The following is a 27035-nucleotide window of genomic DNA, read 5'->3' on the forward strand; positions in this document are numbered from 1 at the left end:
TATTAAATATATGTTCAACAAGTCCTTTTATTTATATTTGTCCAACAATTAATGTAAATTATATAAGTCACAGGATGCTTGTCTATCATGCAAAGAGTGTGCGCGAAAGGAAATTGGCGTCACAACTTGTTGTTGCTATTGTCATGATTAATGAGTTAATGTGTGTTTAGTTGAGGTAGGTTTAAAGAAATAATTATTTAAACTTTTTAAAGAACCTGATAAAAAAAAAACTGTGGTTTGTTTTAAATTAAATTAAATATACACTTTTGTATGATAAAAGATTAGGGTCACTTGTGCTGTAAGAAATTTCGTCCATGTAACATTATTTTGACACTGCAAATAATTTTGTTAGCAAAGTCGTATTTATGTTCATATAACAGTAGTTAGCTATAGTATAAGTGAATCTTATTCATATATCCTTAATATTAAAAAAAACATACATGTACAAAAATATACATAAAACAATTACATAAATCGTATTGGTAATGTTAAAAAATGGGTAAAAATCATAAAAAATAACAAGTTATTAAAGAGCTTAGTAATTCAATGTATTTATATACATAGTTATCTGAAAAAATGACCTTTATCTCTCCAAAATTCATAACTACAAATTTTATAAAATGATTTTTCTTTTATCTATTACTTAGTATTCACATGTAAAACAAACCCGTTTTTTGAAAGTTTCCTATCAAAGAGATAGCTTAAAAGGTTGCACTTTGTTTATCACCAAGTCAAAGAAGCTTGCTATGTTCTCACAGTGTGTGTAAATTTTCCAGTATTGTTGAATAATATGTTATAGTCAATAATAACATAGTTACAGATTTTTATTTGACTGGCCAAAAAGATAAAATAAAGAATTAAAAAAGAAATTATATTTTAAGAAAAATAAAAATTGATTATATATATATATATATTTTATTTTTTTTACAAAACATGTTTAAGTGTAACACAGTGCTAGCCCATGCGAAGTAACACCTGGGCTTCTTTACTTTTCTTTGCTCTCTCAGTGGTGGGTATGTAAACTTTGGTCAAGTTGACCAAAAAAATAACTGTCAGTGGACTGATCCACAAAATTATTAATTTAATACATAAACAAATTTTACCACTTAATAATATAAAAATTTATAAAATATAATAGAAATAAGAAAATTATGTTTTTTTAATCTTATTTGGTTTGTTATTAATTTATCATAAAAAGAAAAAAAATAATATTTTGCATGTTAAATGAGTTGAGTTTGTAAGTTTATGGATTAACCTGCTAATCCGTAAAAAGATTAAAATATTAACTTTAATTTTTTAAAAATAAAAGATTGTTTAAAATAAAAAATTATATATATATATATATATATATATATATATATATATATATAATTAAGACGTTGTTAGCTAATACACTTAAATGCTACCTTTACATGGCATAAAACTGTGAGGGGACGTAAGAGCCACCGTAGTGCATACTCACCACCTTTATAAACCATGATCGCATTCACAAATGGTGATTTATAAACCATGTTTCATTAGCAGCAGCTGGCTGATGGGTATGTTGATGGAAGCTCCCTTGTGGGTTGGTCTTATTCTGCATCTCATGGGATGCTTGATAATATTCTCTTGGCCGAGTCACTTGCCATTATCAAGCTTTGATTTGGTTGTGGCGAATTTATGATGACCTTTTTCATGTATTACCTCAAATCTGTCACTCTCGGACTCTTGCATTGCATCTAAGGAACTTGATGATTAAATTGAAAACAACAAACCCAATATTGAATTTATTAGACACTATCCGCGAGTGAAGTTTATAATGAATCCATACCATTAATATCGGATAACCATTGTTGAAAGGAAAAAAAATTATCAGTTAAATAATAGTTAATGCTTATTTTATAATCATCCAAAACAAGGACAGATAATAAATCATACATCTTGCATGCACAATATTAGTTAATTGAGAATAACATAAGTCTCATAAAACCGTAACAGAGTTACAAAAGCTTGTCCTCACAACTCATCCTTCAAATCATTTTTTTCATGGGTTTTCTTAACATCACGGATACAAACTCTTGCTTCCTTATAAATTCTACCCACTCTACAAAAGTATCCTTTTTTTGGTGCACAGTGATTATCTTGTGAGCAAATACATAACCCTTCTAAAGCACATCCATCCTTCAATATTGTCACCCCTTCTTCGAGTCCAAGCATCTGGTTTGTCCATTGGCTAGAGAAAAGTCCTTGCGGATCATACTTCTTTTTAACTTTCAAAAATTTGTATGCATTATGATATTTCTTGATTGCCCTCTGAAATGCTATGTTTCTGTTTTTACCCCAGTGAGGTAACCCTCCATATTTGAACAATCCAATTTGCTCTATCTCTTCAAGTATGTCTTCGAAAAGCCTAGGAGCTAACGGGTCCTTACTGCGGTAGTATGTTATGTCAAAATCGACAGCATCCTCAGTTTTTCCAAGGTATGCACTGGAAGCTGTAACATAGCGCATAAGGATTCCATTTTCCAGTTCTACTCCGCACAGTGCCTTCGGCTCTAACTCGACAAGCTTTTGCACATCTTCAACGAAGTTCTTTACTAATGACAAGGGAATGCTAAATGTTGTTTGGTGAAAGAATTCCCCTTTGACTCTGGAGTCCCATGGACATGCTGTGATCAGTCCATCATTTAAACTATCCAAACATGTCCCAGATGACTGCATGCGGTTGCTGAGTCCAACGATAGGGTACCCAAGAAAGACACCTATTATTTGTCAACGAGATTAACAATTTTACATTTCAAATGCAAATATTTTATTTTATTTCCTTTCAAAGTTAAAAAAAAAAAAAAAGTTTACCTTTTTTGTTTTACTCATAATTTCATAGCCCATAAGAAAAAAAGTAAGGTACTCGCACATTGGATTTTAGAATGCATTAGAAAAAAAGAAAGAAAGAAGAGTACCGTTGTTGGACAATCCATAACCAATGCCTGCCAGCGTTGCTGTTATCACCTTTGCACCACTGCACTTCCCATTAGCATCGTAAGTTGCTTCTTGAAGCTCCTCTGTTATAAGAAAATTCACCTAGTTATATTCAAGAAAACCTTGTAATTTTAATGAATGATTTCTAAAGTAAAGCAGAGGAAAATACAAGTTCAATTAACGGAATATATTGGTGGACGTCCTTTTCTGTGATCCAAATTAATGTATTAATGCTCTTTCGATGTTATATAAAAATCCAAACGAACCTTTGATACCCCATTTTCAGTAATAAAGGGAGCGAACCTGTAGCTCTGACAACTGCCAATGCGGCGGAGAGTGTGGAGCGAAATGGGAAGAAATCATATAAGCCATTTCCTGATGTATTTACGGAGACACGATCATCAATTCTATACACAACCTTATGCTGACTAGGGTACCATGTTACATCACCAAACTCATGCGTTCTTCCAAAATTAACCAATTCATCTCCTAAATCAGAATCATCTTTGCTCAAGTGTGTAATAGATCGCTTGAAGAGGGGCTCTAATTGCAGGGTAACCTGTACAAAAGTTATAACCAAACACATCAATTAGACCTAGAGTTCATATCTTAAAAAAGGATATAACTTGATTAAGTTTCATTTTGTTGTCATTAAATTTTTAAATTAAAATATCTAAATATTCTTTTAATTCAATAATATATTTTAACAGAAGTATTTTATGTTTTAAAAAATTATCCGTATGTTGTATTTTGACTTGAAAACCGAACAGTAAGAATACAAACAACTTAATGTAAGTTTTATCTATCCTAAACTTGTTATTTCAAAAAACAAAATACTTAATTACTAAGTTTGTCGACCAATTCCAGTTTTGATGGGTAAAGATCGTAAATAATTCAAGCTGGAGTTACACAATCAATTTTTCACTACTAACTGAAATAACCTTTTTAATATTTGGTTTTTGAGCAAGGGATTGCTTGATTTTAGAAAATATATATTTTTATTTTTATTTATAAAATTTTTACATAATTTTTACTCTATTTCCTATTTTTTAAATTGATATATACGTAAAAACACAATAAAAATTGATTTGAAAAATAGGATGATGATCTTTTTTTTATTGTAATTCATAAATTTGTTAATTATCAAATAAAATAAGATCATGTAAATGAACTTATATTATCTTGTTTTGACAATTATGAAAACAAATGTATAAACAAGGAATTATAGAAAAATAAAAAATAAATGAAAAACATTTTAACTGACAGATGAAAAGATGAAACGTTCCTTGAATTAGCTTTTCAAAAACTGTTACAAGATATTATAAATAATACCTTATAAAAAGTAAAGTAATTTTGATTTAAAAATATTTTAATTATTAAAATTCATTTTAAATTAATTAAAATTGTTGCTAAATACATGCAAACATATATATATAGACAAAAATATACTGAAATACTTCTTCTACTTCTTGTTTATTATGTTTTAAACCTATCTCTTATATTATAACAGTGTCTTTGGTTGTGCTGTAACAACGCACATTTTAACCAGCACAACTTTTTGCAGCGTTGAAGGTAGACGTGAATTTATTTCTGAAATAATGCGCAATCAAACACGCATAAAATGGACTCCACGCATCAGATTTTTGTACAACGGGATTATTCTATTGTACAAAAAAATTCAAAAGGGCTCAAAGTATCTTCTGTTTACGTTAAAAAGCTGTTCTGAAATTAATAAACATTTTCCTTAAAAAATTGTTTGGCATCATGATCTATCTGTGCTTGAAACCAGAATTAGAAAAGGTCGAACTTGCCCAACTTTTTCTCGTGTTAGAAAATACGTTAGAAAGCTTCTGAACGTGAATCAAATATAGAAGCTACAGCAAGCAACGTTAAACAAAATAAACGTGAAACTAAACATGTTAGAAACTCTGGTTTGAAGAAGGTTACCTGAGAAATAACTCCAAGAACACCCAAAGAAACCCTGGCTGCATTAAGATCTTGGTCGGATTCGTTAAGGTTCCGAACCTTAGCATAGGCATCCTCAGGTCCAGAGGGGCTCACAATTCGAAGCTCCACAACGTACTCGTGAACTGCACTTCCTTTGCTCCACAAAGTGCTTCCATGAGCACCAGTAGCCATAAGCCCCCCAATTGTTAAACCCCACCAATATGGCGTATATGGCAAAGCCAATCCAGCTTTTGCTGCCTCACTCAATATCTGTCTCAGCGACACACCACTCTCCACCTTCATTCTCATTGCTTCCGCATCTATCTCCAACACTTTGTTCATATTTTTAGTGCTTATAAGCAACCCATTTTGTCCATCGGGGCAAACCAGCTTGGGGATGCTGTGGGAGAAGCGCGTTACAGCTTTCATTTTTCTGTTGTTCTTTGAAGCTGTGGCCACCATTGATACGAGCTCTTCTTCTGTTGTTGGATACATAACTTCACCGGCTTGGCAAATGCTTCGATCAGGGAACACGCCATACGTGTTCGTGATAGTGCAGTTTGTGTTCTGTGAAGAGCATCGAATTGGATCCTCTGGAGGAGTCGAAATCACTCCATAGGTGTATAGGAAGAAGATAAGAATACTGGATTTGAATGCTTGTTTGGAGCATACCATTGTCATAGTTAGAAATTGTTTATGTAGTTGAGCCCTGCATTATGGTGCTATTTAAAGATTCAGAGGGATTCGAGTTTCCTCATGGATTGTAAGATAAAGTATTCATTACGTGAACCAATGCCTGGAGCCAATGGCTACACGAAGATTCCAATTTACCTCATTCTTATTAATTATTTATCTTATAGTGAATGTGTAAAAAATTAAAAAATTTATAAAGGATAAGGGTATTATAAAAATTAATGACAAATATTTTCTTAAACTTTTAAAGTGACAAATATAAAGGAATTTCTTTTTGGGAAATGATGACAGATAAAAAGTAATGGAAATAATAATTATTGTACATACATTAGAATATTAATTTTATTTCACTAATAATTTATTAATCATTAACTTTTTTAATATATGATGAGTTTTCATTTCTAATGTACGGGTTTAATCTATTTGGAATTAAGGTTTTGAAAATCAGATCAGTTATTGAACAAGGAAACTTAACAATTTCAGAAAACTATAAAAAAAATATTTATTTTTACCTAAAAAAAAAAGTTAATTCAGACAGCCTTTGACATCGCATAACATATACAGCCTACGGGGAAGATGACTACATGTGACAGTTTTTATATGATTTAAAATGGGCCGAAAGATGCAATAACTAGTTTCTACTTTCTACCAATGAATCATATGGGAATTAATATAACCAACTGCTTAAAAAATAATCAAATTTTTTATTTTAAAAAATAGTTACAAATAAAGTTCCTTCTTTCTCCCTCCACTTTTATCCTTATTCTTATTCTTATTCTTATTCTCCCTCCATAATCTTCCTATGTATTTTTGGATCTTAACTCGCATAAGAGGCATAGATCTCCTGCATATGTCCCAAAAATACATAGGAAGATTGTGGCATTTGTTAAGATCCAAGACGAGTACAAACCCTGGCTTCCTTGTAGACTCTGCCTGGTCTGCAAAAGTAGCCTTTGTTTGGTGCACAATGATTGTCCTGAGAGCATATACACAGACCTTCTAATGCACATCCATCCTTTGATATTGTTACCCCTTCTTTTAGACCAAGAACTTGGTCTGTCCACTCACTAGAGAATAGCCCTTGTGAATCATACGAATCTTTAACCTTAAAAAATTTCTCTGCATTTTTGTACTTGTTGATTACTCCTTCAAATGCTACGTTCCTGTTCTTACCCCAATGAGGTAGACCTCCATATTTCAAAATTCCCAACTGCTCAACCTCTTCAATAATGTCTTCATAAAGCCTAGGAGTCCTTGGGTCTTTGCTACGGTAGTATGTGATGTCAAAGTCTATAGCAGCTTCCTGTTTCCCCAAGTAGGAACTGGAAGCTTTCACATAACGCATTAGAATTCCGTTGTAGATCTCTATGCCACAAAATCCCTTTGGTTCCAATTCAACTAACTTTTGAACATCTTCAATAAAATTCTTTACCACAGACAAGCCAATGCTAAAAGCGGTTTGGTAAAAGAACTCTCCTTTGACTCTGCAGTCCCAAGGACACGATGTGATTTTTGCTTCTTTATCACTGTCTAGGCATGACCCAGATGCTTGAAGGTCGTTTTGAAATCCAACTACTGGGAATCCGCTGAAAGTTTCACCTGCAAGTTCCGAATATAATGCAAATTAGCTACAGAAATTGAAATTATGAATATTTGACTAATGCAGAAGAAAAGAAACATAGAAAAAAAGTAAAAGTGAAAGTGCTTATTTGTCTGAAGTAAATAAGAAAAACTCAGCACCATTGTTAGTTAGTCCATAAGCAGTAGCCATAAGGGAATTCGTCGCTGTCTTTGCAAGTAAGCACTTGCCGTCAGCATTACTAACAGATTCCTGAAATTCCTCTGCAGCCCACACCCAAAAGCATAAAAGTGTAAAGAACACATTAAAATTCATTTTTCACACGCGTCTTGTAATATATGCAAGATCACGATTGAAGGTGTGAGTGGTAAAATGAAAATTTTAAGACAGAAACATTTCAAGCCAATAAAGCAAAACAGACCTGTGGTTCTCACGAGTGCTAATTCAAGTGAAGGAGTGGAACGGAAAGGGATGAAATCATAGATACCACTGCCTGATGTATTAATGGGGACACGATCATCAACACGGTATACAGCCTTATGTTGATTTGGGTACCAAATTATATCTGCAAACTCATGTTCGCGTCCAAATGCTGCAGCTTCATCTCCCAAATCCGAATCGCTTTTGGTCAAATAGGTAATGGATCGCTTGAAAAGAGGTTCCAGTTTCAATGTAATCTACCAAAATGATATAAAATCATCATAGGGAAGAAAATGTGTCTGCATGATCGTTTTTCCCTACCAACATGCAATGGCTCAACAATTTAAGATGTCTTAAAAGGCTTCTTAATATGTATAAAATGGGTATTTTTATACAATATGTATTTGTCGTTTCATATTACAAATATTAAAATTTGTAATTAAGTATTACAGGAAACAGTTACATTTGATACATTTCAAATTTGACAAAACTAGCATTTTAGTCCTTGAAAGAATTTGAGTACAGCATTTTAATTCCTGAGACATTTAAAATATCACATTAGTCCACAACTTTCTTCTCTGTTACGTCACAGAAAGTTGAGTTGTCATGTTAAGTGCTACGTCAAAATCCCTATTGGCAGCAACGATGTCGTTTTGGAAGCTGGTGTGGCAGAGATAATTGCGAAAAGGTATCGTTGTCATTGAAATTCCTTTTTCTCAAATTGAATCAAACATTTTCTTATTATTATCGAAGAATCCTATCCTAAGTCCAGGCTCTCTCTCGCCCAAATTCTTATTCGTAATTGTGTTTGGAGGTAAAATATTTCAAGATTGAAGTTTATTGTAGTGGAACAAGGGTCAATAGATGGAGAATTCAGTAAAAAAAATTTTTTTAATTCATTGAATCAATTTTTTGGTTTAGGGACGAAGAATCCTAACTGTTCAATATTTTGAGGACGACGAACCATAAGTGTTTAATGTTTTAGGAACGATGAACCCTATATGTTTTCTTTCTCCTTAATCAATGTGAATGTGGTTATTGAAAAATGTTTTTGGTTTGTTATTGAGAAAACAACAAGGGATGGTAGGAAGTGGTCCCTGATAGGCAGTGGTCCCCTTATGTTTCCTACAACTTTTTAGTTTTTAAAATTAAAGAAGATAATGTTAATGAAAGTGGTCCCTTTCCGCATGGTTTAACCCATTTTTTCATGTGCGTGCATGACTTTCATTATTTATTCAGTAAATTAGTTTAAAATTGTAAAAGATTGCTAATTTTTTTTATAATTGTTTCTCTATAAATGCAGATAATTAAGTTTTACATTTACCATAGAGAAAATTTTTTGGAAGAAAATAGAATTAAGGAGTATAGGTGGGATAAAATTGAGGTGTGGACTGATGTTGATGAAGATATAGTAGATATTTTTAGCTTCATAAACTTTGTCAAGGCAATGGGGTATTTCACTATAATAAAAAATATATTCTGATTTGACCCTGATAAAGAGTTTGATGAAGGCTAGAAATTATTAAAATATGATGCTAATGTGTAGGAAATGGTGGTTATTGCTAAGAGAAATAGAAGGGAGATGCATGTTTCTTATGAGCATGAGATTGGTACACCACAATTACTTGAAGACAATGAAATTCTAATGTTGGAAGGCCTGAAGGTGATATTGCAGCAATGGAAGAAGAAATTCAAATTGAACAAGCAACAATAGAAGAAGATATTTAAGTTTAACAACTAGCAATGGAAGAAAGTTTTAAAGTTGAACAACCAGCAACAGAAGAAGTATAAGTTGAACAACTAGCAATAGAAAAAGTACAAGTTGAAGATGTAACAGCTGAAAAATTAGAAGTTAAAGATATAACACCAGCCCAAAAAGTACAAGTTGAAGTTGATAAGAAATAGCAAAAGAAAAAGGCAAAGGGAAAGCAAATTGTAAAAGGAAAAGGAAAAGACGACTCTAGTGAATCAGTTGGGAAAATAAGAAGAAGAAGTTTGCGAAGTGGAGCCATGAAAGAAAATTTTCAATCTGCTACATCAGAGAAAAAACAAAAAAAGGAAAAAAAAGCATGGGAAAAGGAAAAGGAAAAGGGAAAGAGGTAAAAAAAACTGAATGAAAAGTTAAAGAAAAAATTACCTATATTGATGAAGAAGATTATTTATATAAGGAACTTTTTGAAAATAGCATAAAAGGTGTAGAAGAGGTGGGTAATAGGGAAACTCCAAAAAGCAAAGAGAATTCTAAAAATTCATGGAGGTCTGAAGAATTAAGAACTCCAACAAACTCAGATGATGAAGATAGTAACAAACAAGTTTTTCCCAAATTTAATGAATCTGCAAAATTTGAAAATGTTTACTTGGAGCTGGGAATAGAGTTTGAAAGTTTATAATTTTTCAAAAAAGGTGTTAAGGATTATACAATTTAGATGGAAAGAGAAATAAGGTGGGTAAAAAATGACAAAGTCAGTGCAACAGCTAAGTGTAAATATGAAAACTGCAAGTGGAAAAATATTGTGCAAAAAATAATGTCACACATAGCTTCCAAATCAAGACTTTTCTCAGTGAGCACAGTTGTGATAGGGTTTTCAAAAACAAACAAGCAACACAAGATTGAGTTGTAGGTAAGCTTGTTATCAAATTAAGGAAACACCCTAATATGAAATATTTTGAAATTGTTGAGTACTTTAAAAATAAATTTAGTGTGCAGATAGAAGATACCAAAATATACAAGTCAATGGTTAAGGCAAGAGAAAATTGTTATGTTTCATTCTTCTTTTCATCAATTTTTTCACTAAAATATAAACGAAATGAGGGTAAACAATGATTACAAAGGCATTTTTTATTAATGTTAAAATAAAATTTTATCATTATCTTACAATAAAGTACATGACAATATACATCAAAATATAAATAATTTGTACAAACAACTTTAATTTCTTAATTTTAGCCTCAAATATGTTATTTTTGCAGTCAAATTCTTCATTCATAGCTGCTGCACTTGTAAGAGGATATGTTACTTGAGAGGTTGGATAATTAGCAGTATTATACATATCCTTCATGCTATTTTTGTTATCAGTCCATGCAAAATAATTGCAATGTTCATCAACTTATATTATGTGTAAGAAGTAATTTAATTTAATTTATCAGAAATGACAATTGAACACAACGATAAATTAACTTTGTTTACCATATATTTGGGACATCCAAAGAATAATCTTTCAGGATTAGCTTCTGTTTGTGAAATTCTAACAGCTGCTTTCAACCCACAATGACAAATCTTGCCATTTCATTTCTTATTTTATTCTAATGATGACCTTGAAGCAAAACTCATCAGAGGACTTATATTGCTATTACTAGCCATATAAAGTGTTTGAAACCCAAATCGTGCAAGGAAGGAAGAAATCTAATAATAGAAGCAAGATACCCCAACAATAGAGGAACGGAAGAAACTCAATAAAATCAAGTAACTCAATTGCAACCATGAACCCTAACCTTAATATTGGAAGAAGACCAGAGGTGCAACATATATTTTGATATGTTTGATTCAATTTGGGTAAAAGGAATTTCACTGACAACGACACCGTTTTACAATTATCTTTGCCACTTCAGCTTCTAAAATGACGTCATTACTGTCAACAGAGATTCTGATATAACACTTAACGTGACAACTTAGCCTTCTGTGATGGTGGGGTCTAACATCAGAAACTAAAATAAATAATGGAGAAAAAAGTTGTAAACTAATATGATATTTTAAATGTCTCAAGAATTAAAACGTTAAACTCAAACTTCTTCAGAAACTAAAATACTAGTTTAGTCTTCTAACAGGAAAGCAAAAACTTTTGACACAGTACATAGAGAAATCTCCGTCATTCTATTTTGTTCAATAGATCAATCTTTTTTCGACTGTCTTCAAAGTCATGTCAGCCCAAGTAGTAAGCCCACAATTTCAGAAACATGTCCGTACTCCATTAAGCTCTTGACCCAGAAAAAAAGGGATAGCCCTTTAATGGAAGGGTGTTATAGTACCGTTGTTCTGTATGTATGTTAAAAAATATTTATTTTTGAAACTATTTCTATATTGTATGGATAAAAATTTTGATGTCAAATTTCGTATTCTATGAATGCTTAGACATCTATATTTAAACTCATTATTCGAATTTTAATTAAACATAAACATTATTCATGTTGTAATTATAAAATATAACAAAATATCAAATAAATTTATATTCAACAAAATAAAGTACTATTTATTTATTATTTTATCTTTCCGTCTTATTAGAAGTTTAAAATGTATGGACGGACATTGAAGGGTGTTTCGTCCACGATTTTAAAACAATATTTCCCTTATTTTTCTTAACGCGTTATTGTACTATTTTTGTTTTCGTGGTCGATAATAGAGTACATTTCTTGTTGGTTATGCTTTGGTTGTACTATCGGAAGTTGCTAATGTGTCCATAGCACAAGAACAACCCAAACCATAAGGATAGATATCAATTAAGATTCAGGCTCTGATTGGTTGAGAGAAGGAAAGTAGATGGGAAGAAACGAGGGTTTGATATGTGGATGGAGATGGGGATTTTTTTTCTTCAGGACTCATCTAAAAAATATTATAAATATATAATTTTAGTTATTTTTCTATTCATCTAAATAACTGGATTTTTTTTATAAAAAAATCTCCTATTTAAATCACACTTTTTTTTTCATTTTATTTGGGCAATAAGCTACTTATATTTTATTTATACAACTATATTAATCAAACTATTTAAGTAGTTTATTTTGAAACTTTAAATTATTGTTTTCTCTTCTCTCTCGTCCTCCCATGTTTCTCTCAAATAAATTTTCAAACAAAAACTAATGACTCCTTACTTCTTTCTTGTTTTTTTATTGCTGATGAAATTTGCATAACTATTGCTCAAGGAATGGGACTACTTCATAGTTGATGTACACTATCTAATTAGATGTAAAAGGAAAGGGAAAAAGAGAGTGGAGTAGAGTGTGATTTATAAAATTTTTGGCCTTTTTTTTTTCTTTTTGATTTAAGTTATGCGTGCTTTTAGTTTTTTAAATATTTAGTCTCTTAATGATTTTATGTAAAAATATTGAGTGATGAATAAATTTATACAATTTTAAAATAAAAAAATTAATTAACTATTAAAAAGAAATAAAAATTACACGTAGTTCAAATTGTGCAATTAAATCTGTTTTTCTCATCTCATAAGTTGTGAAAGTGGTAAGGAAAAGGGGATTTAAATTTTATTTTTTATTTTTATTTATTTTAATGTTAATTAAAATTAAAAAATATAAAAAATTTAAAAACAAGTCTCAAGAAGGAAATATTATAGTAAATATTTTTAGTTAAATTATTTTTTTTATTATTATACAGAATAATTTTAGCATTATATATTTTTCCTGCAAAATATTTCGCATTTTGAATTTTATTTTTGTAATTTTTTTAATTTTAACTTCTACAATTTATAAATTATCGGTTTTAATTTCTAAACATTGTTAAATAATGAAATGATTAATTCATATGTTGTCATTTTTTATCATATTAACGAGAGGAATTTGAAACTAATAATTTTTAAAAATATAGATAAAAATAATATTTTATAGATCAAAATCAAAACATGATATATTAATTATTAGAAACTAAAATAATATTTAAATTTATTTTATATAGTCAATTTATTTTTTAGTTTCTTTTTATTTGTCCAATTCTTAAAAAAATTGTAACATGCAATATCAAGTAATATATATATATATATATATATATATATATATATATATTCAACCACTTTTTTAAGCATAGTGGAAAAAAAAGAGAAAGATAGAAAAAAAATGTAATCGATGATATAATAAAAAAGAAATAAATATAAAAAAATTACATATAGAAACATAAGAACCAGCAAATACTATGGGTTGCTTATGTTACATTACTAATAAACTTACGTACCCTATAATTGTGAAAGCATTAATAGATGGTTAAAGGGCAGTGAAGAAGGAGAGGGAGCATACCTGTGAAATGACCCCCAACAAGCCGAGTGACACTTTTGCTGCATTGAGATCTTCATCGTCTTCACTAAGTGTATGAACCTTAGCATATCCATCTTCAGGACCTGCGGGTCTAACAATTCTAACCTCCACCACATGCTCATGAACACAACTTCCCTTCCCCCACAACGAGCTTCCATGAGCACCCGTGCCCATAATGCCCCCCATTGTCAACCCCCACCAATAAGGAGCATACGGCAACGCCAACTCTGCCTTTGCAGCCTCATTCACAAGTTCCTTCAATGTCACGCCACTCTCCACCGTTATTGTCTTTGCTTCAGTGTCAATCTTCAAAACCCGGTTCAGATATTTAGTGCTTATTAGCCACCCGTTTTGGCCGTCAGGGCATACCCACTTGGGAATGCTGTGGGAGAAACGTGTCGTAACTTTCATCTTCCTTTTGTTTTGAGTCGCCGATGCTACCACTTGCATGAGCTCTTCTTCTGTTGAGGGGTAAAACACTCGTGCTGCTTCGCAAGTGGTTCGGTCGGGGAAGATGCCATATGTGTTTGTGACGGTGCAGTTTGTGTTCTTTGAAGAGCACTTGATGGGATCCTCCGGAGTACCCATTGCCACATAGAAGAAAAATACGAAGAAGAGAAGAGTAGGTGTGAAGGGGAGCGGTGACATCGGCTTTAACTTTAAGCACAATAATGGCATTGCTATAGGGAACTTTAGCATGCCAATGTTTTAAGAGTTAAGTTTTCGTCGTTGGCTCACATATAAATAGATTGAGTATAGAAGAAGAAAAGATTATTAATTCGTCCATTTTCTGTGGTCCGTTATTTTAAGGGAATGGATTTACGGGGCGCAGTGATTAGTGTCGATTGTGAACCGACGAAGGAAGGATGCATAATACATTGCGTGTTCAAATCTCACGCGGTAACACTTCATGTGATTAGAGAGGGAGAAAAATATAAATTTTATAACTATTTATAATATAACAGGTTTTTAGTCTGATAGCAACTAATTAATTCCCATCCTTTCGTACCAGTGAATGGTCTCCATTGTATATTTACAGCAACCACAAATCTCTCGCTTTGATTAATCTTCACTGTTTAAAATATAAATTAATGGTTATAATTTTGCTGCAGATACAGATTGAAAAAAAATTTGGTAGGAGAGGATCCGTTTTAGTTAATAACTAGTATTTCACGCGGGGTTTTATGAGTAAATAATAATTATTTATGAAAAGAAAATTTAGTTAAAAAAAACTCCGTAATTATATATATCTGTATCAACCAATTAAATATTACAAATAAAAATTTATCTAAAACTTCCTTATAAACAATATTTGTAATTGTGTTTGAAATAATATTTTTTTTATTGCATATTAGAATTTTTAACTCAAGATGTAGAATTAACTTCCTACAACACACACTATCTCTGCAAGCTTCCGAATCTTCAATCTCATTAACTCTTCCCATAACATTTAAATGGTTGAAAAATAATTATCAATGACTCCACAAAAATATATGAATATTAAAAGTACTATTTGTCATATTATTATAAGTATCATAGAAAGAATGACATATCAATCAAAATTCGATCATCAACTCTAGAAAACAATACATCATCAAATGAAATAAATATAAACTCAAATTGATGAACAACATCAGTAGGCTCATGAATATAAACAGAAATTAAAGACTGAAAGTTGATCTTGAAAGTGTGGTTAGTGCAACGGCAATCTCTTGTATTTCGTTCTACTCCAAAATTATCCAAAACATAAATATCACCGTCACGAAGCACATTCTTAAACTTATTTAGGAATACTTTTCTTATAGATGCTTGGATTTGACTTCCCTACGAGGTTGTTAAAGAAAATAAATCAGTTCAAAATATTATGATTACACTTACAAAACAATAAATAATTCAATAATAATATAACTCACATGGACATCGAGCAAAATTATTCATTATTATATCTAGTCATACTTCACTTGCAAATTACCGTACCTTAATTTTTTAGGTTGATTTGAGTGAAAAAATGTCAGAAATTTTGTCCAAATTGGGAGCTATTTTCTCACAATCAAAGGAATGCCAAAATTGCTTAGCAAATTAACTTTCAATCATTAATAAAAACTTAAGGACAACGAGGAACCTAACCAATTATTAGTGTTTAAGAAAAAAAATTAAATAATATATTTAAATAAAATATATAAAGTATGAATGAACATGCCTATTCTGAAATAAGCGGATAGAAACATCATTGAGCGTTGGATATTATGATTCCAAAATAGAATGTGAGTCAATTAGTACAAATAAGCGAATAGAAACAAAATGGGAGATAGAAAAAGTAAAAAACTCTATAAAAATAGTTAGACAAACTTTTTAGATTCACTTAAAAGCTGTAAGAAATATTTGTAGTAATTACCCATCAAGTGCAAACACACTATTTGAATGAATGTTGATCCTTTAATAGCAAACTGTGCAAATTGAATTTTTAACTATGAATGATTATACGAAATATTTTAAAATTATGGATAATTATTTTTAAAATATAATAAATATTATTATTCTTGCTTAAAGTATTTTATTTTTATTTTATTTTATTTTTTATTTTATTTTTTATTATGTACCGTTAGTGTAATTATTTAAAAAAATATTCAATTACTTAATAAAATTATGAAAAAATTACAATATTACAATTAAGATAAAATATTTATATACTGTAGAATTGATTGTTTTTATTATTTTTAATTATTATAGATGCTATTAGTGTCGGTGTGAGAGGATTGGTTTTAGGTGTAAATCCTCCATTATTGATTTCTTACATTATACTTACACATCAAAAAGAGATATAAACACAGAAAAATGAAGTTTTTTAATCCCCGACAACGATGAAGTTAGGTTTCTAATTTTCATGTGCTGTAGGGATGATAAAGTGGGCTCAAGGACAAAAGATGGCATGTTCCACTGTGGCCCATTTATACTCTAGATTGGTTTCTTTCATGTTTCAAACATTATCGACCAAAGAAAAAGCTTCAAACATTTAATACTTCCCCCTATATTTTTAGATGTATCCAACACTCGGATAGATCCATCAACTTTAAATGGACACCATATAAACGTGTGTATCAGTTTATCGGAAAAGTATTTATTATACATTTAGATGTATAATTTAACTAAACATTTTTTATTTAATTTTTTTTATTTGAGATTTTATGTTATAAAATTAATTATGATCAATTATAAAACTTAATTTGATAATTATATTAGAAAAATTATTGAAATAAATTATAATTTTTTTTAAAATTATAAGATATTTTTGTTAACAGTTCACAAACTCTTTCAACAGTTCCTTAATGAATTTTGAGAGTGACATCAATAAATTTTGAGCATAATAACATAACAATTTTTTTAGCTATGTCTAGATTTGGACCATATAAATATATACAGATGATAAAGACTAAAAGTTAGTTAGTAACCATGACTACTTAAAAATATCATATGTATATTTTAATCTTATAGACAATCTAAATGGGATCTAGTATTTATATTTATTATTCTCATTTTGTATAAAAATTAATTGTTCTTATTTGAGTTATTTTCTAGGTATGTATTGTAAGTGACCAAACGTAAATGATAAGATTTTACATTAAATAAAAATAATAAAGATAAATAATATATAAGCAAGAATAATTCATAATTTAATATTTAAAAGTTCTGAGTTACAAATAATTCATATGCCCTAACATGCTTGTATAAAAATTTAGGCGAGCAAGCCCCAACATATAAATGAAACCAGAAACAAAAGATAGAGTGGAAGATTCACAATGAATCTCATTTTTCCCCCCCTAACTTCAATTTAAACAAACAGGATGACCAAAAAAACAAACAACATATATATAAGACATTAATTTTCGGCATAGTGTGGAAGAGATCACCAATAAACGCGATCCGGTAGATTTCTGTCATATTTAATTCTGGGTTTGAAACTGCAAGCATAAGTCATTGTAACTTTTACCTTTTCTCTTAACATTGATTTGATATTCAATATTGAAATAGATAATTTATGTAAAATAATAAACTAAGAAAATTACGATTACAATTTCGTATTTCGATATGGGATCTACTCTCTGGAATTGCCTTCAAAGTTATACTCTCTGGATGTGTTTGAATATATAATTTAATAAAGTGTTTATTTAATAATTTTAAATAATAATTCATGTGGATTCTTCTGAATATGCTTTAATTCTAATTTTAGTACGTGGCTTTTATCTCTTGATGAATATGAAAGTATTGCATGTTGCATATGTTGTACTTAACGCACGTTTGAGCCGAACCCGTTCACTGATGCAATCTCTTTTGGGAATTAAGAGAGATTAGTAGGATAGGACCAGCCAAAGATAAACCGACAAACAACATGGGGCCTGCAGCTTCCTCTAAAAAACCCATTACATAACACAGAGATGATGAAATATTGATCAAATCTAACATGATGGGATAAAAATTCATCAAAATGAAGAACAACCACAGCAAACCCCTTATGTTTTTAAAATTATTTTTTAAATAAATAAACTGAATCAATTACACAATTAACTATATAATTATAAGATTAAAAAAAAAGCTTTAAGAATGCGTATTGGGTACACTTGAGATATATAAATGTAAGATTTCCTTTTATACAAGTTATCCTAGTAAATTCAAATTTGAATCTAATTTTAATAACTAATTCAAGTTAATTCAGACTGAACTTTTCTTTATATATAATTATAATTTTAAAATCAAATATTCACTTATACTTGTTTAACTATATATTTATAAAATTGTAATAATTAATTTTTTTATAAATTTACAATTAAATTTACATTTTATTAATATTATTTTAAGAATGTATCTTATTGTGCACTCTATTTATAAGTTTGTTATTCTAAATTAATTGAAGTTATTATTGTGTCCCGTATATTTTGTATAAGTTTTATTTTTATTTTAAAAAGTTTTGGTTATAAATAATATAAAAGAGATAATAAAATAATTTATTGCCACTTTCTAACTAAATTTCAAAAAATAAAAAGAGTTAAGTTTGCATCATTGCATGGAAGACTTTTTTCTCATATTTTTTTATATTACGTGTTTGAGATATTAGAAACCTTTTATTCTTTTAGGTGTTTAAAAAATATTAATATTATGCATTGTTGAATTTATTTTTTAATTATATATTTAATTTAAAAGTATATATTAAAAAATAAAATTGTCTAATTCAATTCAAATTCTAGTAAATTATATTGGTTTAGATTCCATATGATGTTCTTTATAAACCAAATTTTATTGTATTTTATTTTATTGGATCGAATAAATTTTGTCTTCCAAATTGATCCAATTCAATCTGCTAATATTTCGTTACTAGATAGCTTTATAGGTTGTTGTAAAATTATGTTTACAATCCACATTATTTAAAGAAAAGAGAAACAAGAAAAAAAAAATGTTTACCAAAATACTATCTTAGTAAATTCTAACATAATTTGTAAACTTTAAATTCCACTAAGGAATTATCGAACATAGATTCGTAGATTCGCATATTAAGCTTATAAAGTTTTTTTATTTTTATTTTGACGATGTTATTATTTGTTAAATCATATAATAATAAAAATGTCCGATGATGGGTCAAGTATTATATATATATTACTTTTATTTGTTTTGTTGTTTAGTTAGATGTTAAATATCAATTATGTATGTGTTACAAATAAATTTTTTTTCAAAAAATATTTTTAATGTATGTGAATTCGTATAATTTTGTGGACTCGTGTGTTCATTATTCAGGTTGACCAAAGCTCCTTAAGTAATACAAAATAATGGAAAAGTATATTTAAAACATGTTCTGTTATTTTTATAAAAAAAAATGGAATTTCTTTTCATTCAAATTATCATTTAGTATTTTTAAAATCATGTTTTAAACTAATCATTTCTGATAATTTATATTTAATTAAAATTATCTAATATTTTATATATGATTTGAATTTCAGAGTTTTTTAATCTTAAAATTATAATAATATTCTAGGTGTTTTATGCCATGCAATCATTTTAAAAAACTAATTATTTAAAGTATCTAAAAAAAATTTAGAATACTTTGCCTCAGAGAAACACTTCAAGAAATGAAGTAAGAAGAATACATTATTCTTATCCATAAAAAGATATTCTAAAAAGCATGGCTGAAAGAGATGAAATTTAACTTGATAATTTTTATATTTTGAAAAAATATCTCTAGTTATATGTTTAAAGATATTTTTAGTACCCACGTAAAAAAGTAAACTATTCTAAAATATTAGCCTAAATTTATCGATAAGCATGCATACCGAAATGAAGTAGAACTCTTGATTACCGTACACGTCAATACATCTCAAATTCTGAAATTTAACAATTTTAATTCAGTTAGCTGTAAGTAAGAAAAAAAATATTATATCTATGTTGACAAAAGAGCAAAGATTTTTCAATTCTAATATTCATTGCGAATCTTCTCAATCATAATAATAATGGTTGACATCGAGATTAAGCAAAGACCCATCGTTGATAATGTCATCCCGTCAGGAACTACGATTTCGTCCATTCTTTTGTTATTAGTTTATGAAATACATATTTGTCTACACCTTTAAAACATGGTATGAAAAAAAAAAGATAAAAATTAAAAGAAGAAAAATTAACAAATATAATCAATAATATTTAAAACTATATTAAAAGGAGTACAAAATAAATGTAAAATTTGAGGAGTGAAAAAAATTAGGCCGTTAATTATTTATATTCATCTTACATATTATAATTCCATTAAAAAAACAGCCCGCATATATATTATGATTGCATAAAATTGCTACATTATAGTAAATTATAACATTTAACTGTCTGTAAATAACAGTCCACAGACCTGAAAGGAATTAAAAAATATTTTAATCTTATATATTCAATTCGATATAAAATAATACCAATTATTCATGGTTTGATATTAGATTAATGTTTATTAAGATAAATGTATTTTAACAAAAATTAAATTAATTATTAGCATACACATTATCAGTTTGTACTAACAACATGTTAAAATAACATACTATAAATTATTATATACTTTCAAAATTTAAATTAATAATTTATTTTTTGTTAGACAAAAATCTATACTAACAAAAAATATTTTAACATTTGATAATCTTGTTTGACGATAAATGAGATTTTATTTTATTTTTGCAGTGAATTCAATTTACAAGATATTAAGTTATTTTATCAATTTAATTAATATATTGCATAAAACAAGTAACAAAAGTAAAAAATAAAAAGAATTTAGAGATAGTTATTTCTATATATTTAATAATTTAACATCTGAAGAAAAGGAGGGTTGATAGTGTTACATTGAAGTGTTGGACACGTGGCATAGGGGTTCGGAGGTTGACAACAAAGAAGATGTGGATCGGGCAAAGTTCCAGAGGTCAACGTCGCTGGGGTAAGCTTGCTCCTGTACTGTTGTAGTAGTGTAAGTAGCAGCGTTGTTGTGTGCTGTTGATGAAGATGATAGGGTGGGCAATGGGAGATGATCGTCGTGCTCGCCACTGCAATATCCCATGGTGATGATGGGGGGGTCATTGAAACAACCCAATTGCTCAGATGCCTCACTTTGGCCATTCAATTGGGATGCAACCAACCGATCAAGGGTTGCCCAGTTGGTGAGGCCACCACACCCAGTTGGATGATGAATTATGTTGTGGGTTGCCAATGACCCTTCATTGTCTGTGACCATCTCTACCCGAATAATGGGTTGGTAGTGGTACCCATTATTATTGTTTTCATTATTATCATTTTGCTGCCTCTCCTTGCTCATCGATTTTGGACTGTCTAGGCTTGGGAGTTTCAAGAACTTGTCATGGTAGCCTTCAACACTGAAGGCCCCGTCAGTGGAACACATTCCACTGTTGTAATCATCTTCCTTGTAGTCGCTCCCCATTTGCTCAAATATTTGCTCCAAAGCTCCATCGTCACAAGAATCAAACAAGTTGCTTCTTCCGGTTTCCCCAGCGATGGATGAGGCTAAAGGGCTTTCTAGGCATTTGAGATGTTTCTTCTTCTTGAATATTCTGCACACCACCCATCCTTCTTCCTGGGCCGTATCTCCCATCGCATTGGACATCTAAATAAATTTTGTTACACATGAATTTGCTTTTATTACACGCTTAATATAGCTTAGTTTTAAAAAATAATCACATATTTTTAAAAATAAGTTATTGCTTATTGTGCTAAGTGTGTGTTAAGAAATAATTAAACAACAATAATGTGTTTGTTAGTGTTGCTTACAATATTGGTGATCTCGCTGGTGTTATTATCGTCTAGCCTGTACTCATGCATGATCCAATCGGATTTTTGGCCGTGAGGGGCTCGACCTTTGTAGAAAACCAAAGTTTTTCTCATTCCGATTCTCTTCCCGTTGCTGTATATCACCTTGTCGCGGCCGGTGGCCTTCCAGAACCCAACAGCAGTGGCGCGGTTGGTGCGGGTTCCCGTTGGATACTTCTTGTCTTTGTGGCTGAAGAAGTACCAATCGTTTTGTGGGGTGCTTCCTATTTTGCACTTCTCTGCAGAATGACGAGACATCAAATATCATGTCATGATTCAATTAATATTCCATTATATCATATACATACAGCCATCATCTTCCACATTTGGAAGCAAATCAAAGAAAGAACGAAAGAAAAAAAGTGAGCAAAAGCAGAAGTAACTTTTTGATGAGTGTGTTGATCGAATCATGATCACCTTGTATGTCCCATGGCTCGAGCTTGTTGAGATCAACGTCTCGAATGACATCGAGGTCAATCTTCTCAAAGGATACCTTCTTCCTCAAATAGTACTGCAACAGCTCCTCTTCCGTTGGATGAAACCTGAAGCCTGGAGGGACTTGAGATTGTCCATTCACAGATATGTTCATGTTTTCTGGCATTAAGGTGATTAATTAACATGCAAGAGAAGATGATCTAGATTTTCCGTGGACCCTGTTGGCAGAGAGAATACACTCTGTGGGATGTGTAGTGGAACGGGTGCCTAAAGGAACGCTATATATATATATGTGTCCAGGGATCAAAAGATACATTAAATTGTTGGGTTTAACTCGCATCGATGAATTAATCCATTTTAAGTAGATCAATAAAGTTAAAATGTTGAATTAGAAATTGTATTAATATAAAATTATTTATTTCATAAAAATAACTTTTCCAATGATAAATATGGATGACAGTCACGACTTCTTTGTATTTATTCTGTACATTAAAATAACGAAGAAAGGTGAAGTCATGCATATCATCCATGTCTGCGTCTTCATTCGAACATCTGTTTTGTTTCATGCATTAAACCCGTGCAAATATTATTAAAAATTTTATTATATTTTTAGTTGTTATATTTTATTTTATGCATAACTTTTAATTATTTAAATCAAACTTTTATCTTAAAATTCTATTAGTAATTAATAAAGATATAATAAAAGTGCAATCATTATTAATTTGTATCATATAATAAAACTGTTACAAGATGGGAAGTGAGATCTAGAAGTTTGTTTAAATAAAAGTATTGGAAAGGACATAAAATGAATATAAAAAAGAAAAAAAAAGTGAAGAGTAAAAAAGTCCAAACGCAACAGAAGTGGAAGAGGGAGACAAGGATTGGTGATAATAGAAAAATGTGTGGGGTAAGTTTACTGTTAAGAAAGAAGAGGCACCTACCAAGAGAGAGAGAGAGAGAGAGGGCCCGCATAATGAAGAGTGAGGGCGCACGCTCCCATCCATAACTACGACCCCTGACCTTAAAATCTCCACGGAAGAGGAAGAGATATGCCATGCCAGCCCAGTCAAGCTCTTTCTCTCTCTTCCCCTTTATTCTCTTTCTCTCTCCTGTTTGGAATTGGCAACCACCGCAACAACAACTACAACCAAAAAGGATCATCGTAATAGCTTCATCTATAAAGTAGTACTCAGTTTATCCTTAAAGGTGTACGTCTATACAAATTAGTTTTTAAATGTGTCAATTTACTCACTAAATTATCAATTAGTACATAATTTTATCAATTAAAGGATTCATTTGTATCAATAATCTTCACGCGAGAATCTTGCTGTTTAGACTGTGGATGAAATCATCTTTTTAGGCGAGAGACTTTAATTTTTTAGAACAATGATCGTGTCTGTCTTCTTGGATCGATTTAACTTTCTAAGACTCTATATTTGTTATATTATATGAAAGTTTATAACTTACAAATCGTTAGTTGAATTAAATATGTTTTGTGTGAATGTAAATTGTTTTAAAAATTAATAATAAAGACAGAAAAACAAATATTGAAAGTTTATTTTTAACCAGCTTAATGCTATTTGAAGAAATATTTTACAAACTAAAATTTAAACGTTATTAGATGCTTTTATTTATTTTTATCCAACACATATCTCTGCTGGTTTAATGACAAAATGAAAAATATAAACTTTTAAATAAATTATAAATTTATTGTCAAATATAGCTAAAGTGAGAATAAAAATGCTACGGATTGAATGATAATTAAATATATTTTGGTACATTCTTAATATAAAACTGTTATGTTATCAACTAATTAAATATATATATATATATATATCGTAAATATGATATTTATATCAATTATTATAAAAATTAATAATTTTATATGATAATTTATGATTGAACGTAATTATATTTTTTACATTTTTAATATATTTAAATTAAATTCTTAAATTCTTTTGTAAACATATGTCATTTCATATCGACAGTAAAAAAACTTTTATTCTTTTACTTTACGCATTTTTTTTTTAATCTTTGGAGTAATTGAATCCTACTCTTCCTTGTCTCTATTTTGTTTGTAGATGTATTCCTTGTGTATTTTACACTTTTTTAGGGGGTCAACCTTGTGTGTTTGACCTTAATTAGGAGATTCTGTGGCAGCATCATATATTTATGGAAAGCCCATAATATCCGCTGTTAGCTTCATTCCTAGAATTCATAAACTAGATTTACAGGTCTAACCAAGTCTCTCTAGATCTTGAGCGGTCAAACACGATCCAAGCAATTATAAAAATATTTTAATTTATTTAAAAAAATATATTTTTATAACCTTTTATTTTATATTAATAAATTTTATAGTTAAATTTATAGTATAAATTCTGTATATAAACAAAATTTGTTAAATAAAGCATTTAATTAAATTTTAATCTAAACGTCTCCTAATAAATCAGTTGAAACTTGAATCTACTGCACCCGTTGGAGGTTTATGCACAAAATTTTATCAAATTAATTAAGAGTTTAAATTTAATATATCGTTAGATAAATTAAAAATTATTTCAAATATGACTTTTAAAGTAATCGTGTAAGCTTTTTTATATTTATTAAATATCAATAATAACATCTCTTATTTTATATAATTTAATCAGTGATGGGAAAAATATAGAAAAAATGATGAATATATTCTTTAGTCATGTCATTAAAAAAATTATTAATGTGGCCAATTAAATAAATCAGTTTCTATTGAAATTTTAAAAGTTGGATAAAAAATATTTTTTAAGAAGTTATTAGTTTATTACCTTGTATATATTTCCAAATCCTTTGACTCACCTTACCTGAACAAAACATGTACCTTTTGCAGTTAGTTTTATATATAAATATGAAATATGAATTGTGAATGATATATAACAAAACTCTATTTATTTATGATTTGTATAGCATAATCAGTCATTGGTAATATATGTTTTTAACAGAAATTAAACTTCTGATATTGTTATTGTGTGAGTCTACATTAAGAGTAACTAGTAATGTGACGTAGTGATCATTTATATTAATTTTCAAACTAATGATTTTTTTATAATATTTTTTTCATATTTCCATAGTCAAGATAATACATTATACTATTGCCATAAATTAATAATAACAAAATTAATTTGTCAGTAAATATTTTTAAAAAATGCATAGTAGAGCATGATATTCACGAATTTAAAAAAATTAAGTTAATGGAATCTTATTGCATAATCTATTCCAATTATTTTCTATTTCTTAGAACTGTTATATGGAATCACTTTTAAACAGTGGAAGAAAATTTTTTTCTTGCCTATGTTTCTTGTATGTAATAAAACTTGAGATTAAACGCACGGTTTGGCATATAAATGAGTCGAGACTTTTATCATGGAATGAGAAGTCACTGATATATATCATAATTTCTTACAGGGCTATGAGCAGTTTGTTGAATGTTAACATATATCTTTTGACTTACGTAAGTTAAAATCAATCAGTGTTATTTGAAGTTAAAATCAAGCAGTGTTATTTGAAGCACCACTATCTGTCACAACATCACCAACAAGATATGAACACCGTCACACATGGCGACTGCAGATATTCTTTTGACCGTTTTGTATCAGCAATCAGCAGCAGCCCACGACTTTCTCTCATTCCTCGCTTGTTGTCGTATTTCTCATTTATGTCACATTGTCACCCGTAAACACAACCAACCACCTTAACCTATCTACTTACAATCACTCATGACTACCTGCTTTCGTAATTGTGATATCACTCACTTTCCAACTGCATCAAGATTTAAACTCTTTTTACTTTTCTAAGTCTATCTGGTTTTAATATAATAAATATTTCTAATTCTATCTGTTACAAACCTTCTTGAATCCCAAATCACATTAATAAATGAATTGGAAAATATTTAATATATTTCATTCAATGTTTTTACTCGTTTTCAAAATACTAGTTTTTTTATATTTTGGTAAAATAAATAGTTTGTTTTATTTCTTGACTAATGTCAAGACACTGACATTGGTTAATTAACATTTATCTTTTATCTTTTTAATATCTTTAAAAAAACACCTCATAGCATTGGTGTTCCTTTAATTAGTAAGCAATGTGTTTAAAATCGGATCAAATTAACAAAGATAATAATTTAATTGGGATTGAATCAAAGCTATTATAATAAATAATAAATTAATATAAATAAAGTTTCATAAATTTTTAAAATCTTAAATATAAAAGCAATTCATACATTTGAGCATTTTTTATTTTGATTTTTATATTTTTATTAAATTTTGTTTTGTCTTTGCGGCTTCATAGGTTTATTAGTTGGTCTAGTTTTAAAAGCATTGGTTTAATAACTATGCTAATAGGTGTCTTACCTATTATACAAATAACTTTAGGTAAAATTTTAAATATATTAAAATTAAACTATTTAAGAAAAAAAATATGAACATTTGTGTCTATAATCTATTTAAACAAATATAAACAAAATTGTAACTAGCTAAGATTTAGAATAAATAAATAAATAAATAATGTGAGAATATAAGTAACTTTTATTTTAAGATGAAAATATAAAATTTAATGTTGAAATATTGAAAATAATTCTTTTGAGACATTTGAGATTGACGAAAAAGAAGTT

At 29.3% G+C, this 27035-nt stretch overlaps 3 protein-coding genes across 4 annotated transcripts; all 3 read right to left on the minus strand.

The window, feature by feature from the left end:
• Window positions 1–1995: 1995 nt before the first annotated feature.
• On the minus strand, window positions 1996–5415 carry LOC113862093 (probable L-gulonolactone oxidase 6). The gene is made up of 4 exons (XM_027495237.1): window positions 4906–5415; window positions 3262–3517; window positions 2940–3041; window positions 1996–2741 (listed from the first exon to the last, which is right to left on the minus strand). The coding sequence occupies exons 1-4, from the start codon at window positions 5398–5400 to the stop codon at window positions 1996–1998; spliced, it is 1599 nt and encodes a 532-aa protein (XP_027351038.1). The 5' UTR covers window positions 5401–5415.
• Window positions 5416–6484: 1069 nt separating this feature from the next.
• Window positions 6485–14272, minus strand: LOC113863005 (probable L-gulonolactone oxidase 6). Of its 2 annotated transcripts, none has more exons than XM_027496365.1 (4): window positions 13613–14272; window positions 7599–7854; window positions 7339–7440; window positions 6485–7197 (listed from the first exon to the last, which is right to left on the minus strand). In XM_027496365.1, exons 1-4 carry the CDS (start codon window positions 14216–14218, stop codon window positions 6485–6487), a joined length of 1677 nt encoding a protein of 558 aa, XP_027352166.1. In that variant the 5' UTR covers window positions 14219–14272. The 2 variants fall into 2 exon arrangements, with proteins under 2 accessions (XP_027352166.1, XP_027352167.1); XM_027496366.1 differs by having other exon boundaries at window positions 6485–7184; window positions 7332–7440.
• A 6709-nt stretch (window positions 14273–20981) lies between these two features.
• On the minus strand, window positions 20982–22562 carry LOC113863517 (NAC domain-containing protein 43-like). Its single transcript, XM_027497121.1, has 3 exons — window positions 22379–22562; window positions 21923–22200; window positions 20982–21758 (listed from the first exon to the last, which is right to left on the minus strand). The coding sequence occupies exons 1-3, from the start codon at window positions 22560–22562 to the stop codon at window positions 20982–20984; spliced, it is 1239 nt and encodes a 412-aa protein (XP_027352922.1).
• Between the last annotated feature and the right edge of the window lie 4473 nt (window positions 22563–27035).

The sequence above is a fragment of the Abrus precatorius genome, unplaced genomic scaffold, assembly GCF_003935025.1.
Source record: "Abrus precatorius isolate BTA unplaced genomic scaffold, Abrus_2018 Scaffold3, whole genome shotgun sequence".
NCBI classification, from domain to species: domain Eukaryota; kingdom Viridiplantae; phylum Streptophyta; class Magnoliopsida; order Fabales; family Fabaceae; genus Abrus; species Abrus precatorius.

Bases quoted from the DNA above. Each gene is read 5' to 3' on its own strand.
- LOC113863005 (XM_027496365.1), bottom strand. From the start codon at position 14,218: ATGGGTACTCCGGAGGATCCCATCAAGTGCTCTTCAAAGAACACAAAC. The intron at 7,855-13,612 runs GTATGCTCCCTC...TCATTTTGGTAG, and splicing joins TGTTGGGGGTCATTTCACAG to ATTACATTGAAACTGGAACC. The intron at 7,198-7,338 runs GTGCTGAGTTTT...CGGAACTTGCAG, and splicing joins TTATGGACTAACTAACAATG to GTGAAACTTTCAGCGGATTC.
- LOC113862093 (XM_027495237.1), bottom strand. From the start codon at position 5,400: ATGTATCCAACAACAGAAGAAGAGCTCGTATCAATGGTGGCCACAGCT. The intron at 3,518-4,905 runs GTAACCTTCTTC...ACTTTTGTACAG, and splicing joins TTCTTGGAGTTATTTCTCAG to GTTACCCTGCAATTAGAGCC. The intron at 3,042-3,261 runs GTTCGCTCCCTT...TTCTTATAACAG, and splicing joins GGCAGTTGTCAGAGCTACAG to AGGAGCTTCAAGAAGCAACT.
- LOC113863517 (XM_027497121.1), bottom strand. From the start codon at position 22,562: ATGCCAGAAAACATGAACATATCTGTGAATGGACAATCTCAAGTCCCT. The intron at 22,201-22,378 runs GTGATCATGATT...GTCATTCTGCAG, and splicing joins CGAGCCATGGGACATACAAG to AGAAGTGCAAAATAGGAAGC. The intron at 21,759-21,922 runs GTAAGCAACACT...AAATTTATTTAG, and splicing joins CCAGCGAGATCACCAATATT to ATGTCCAATGCGATGGGAGA.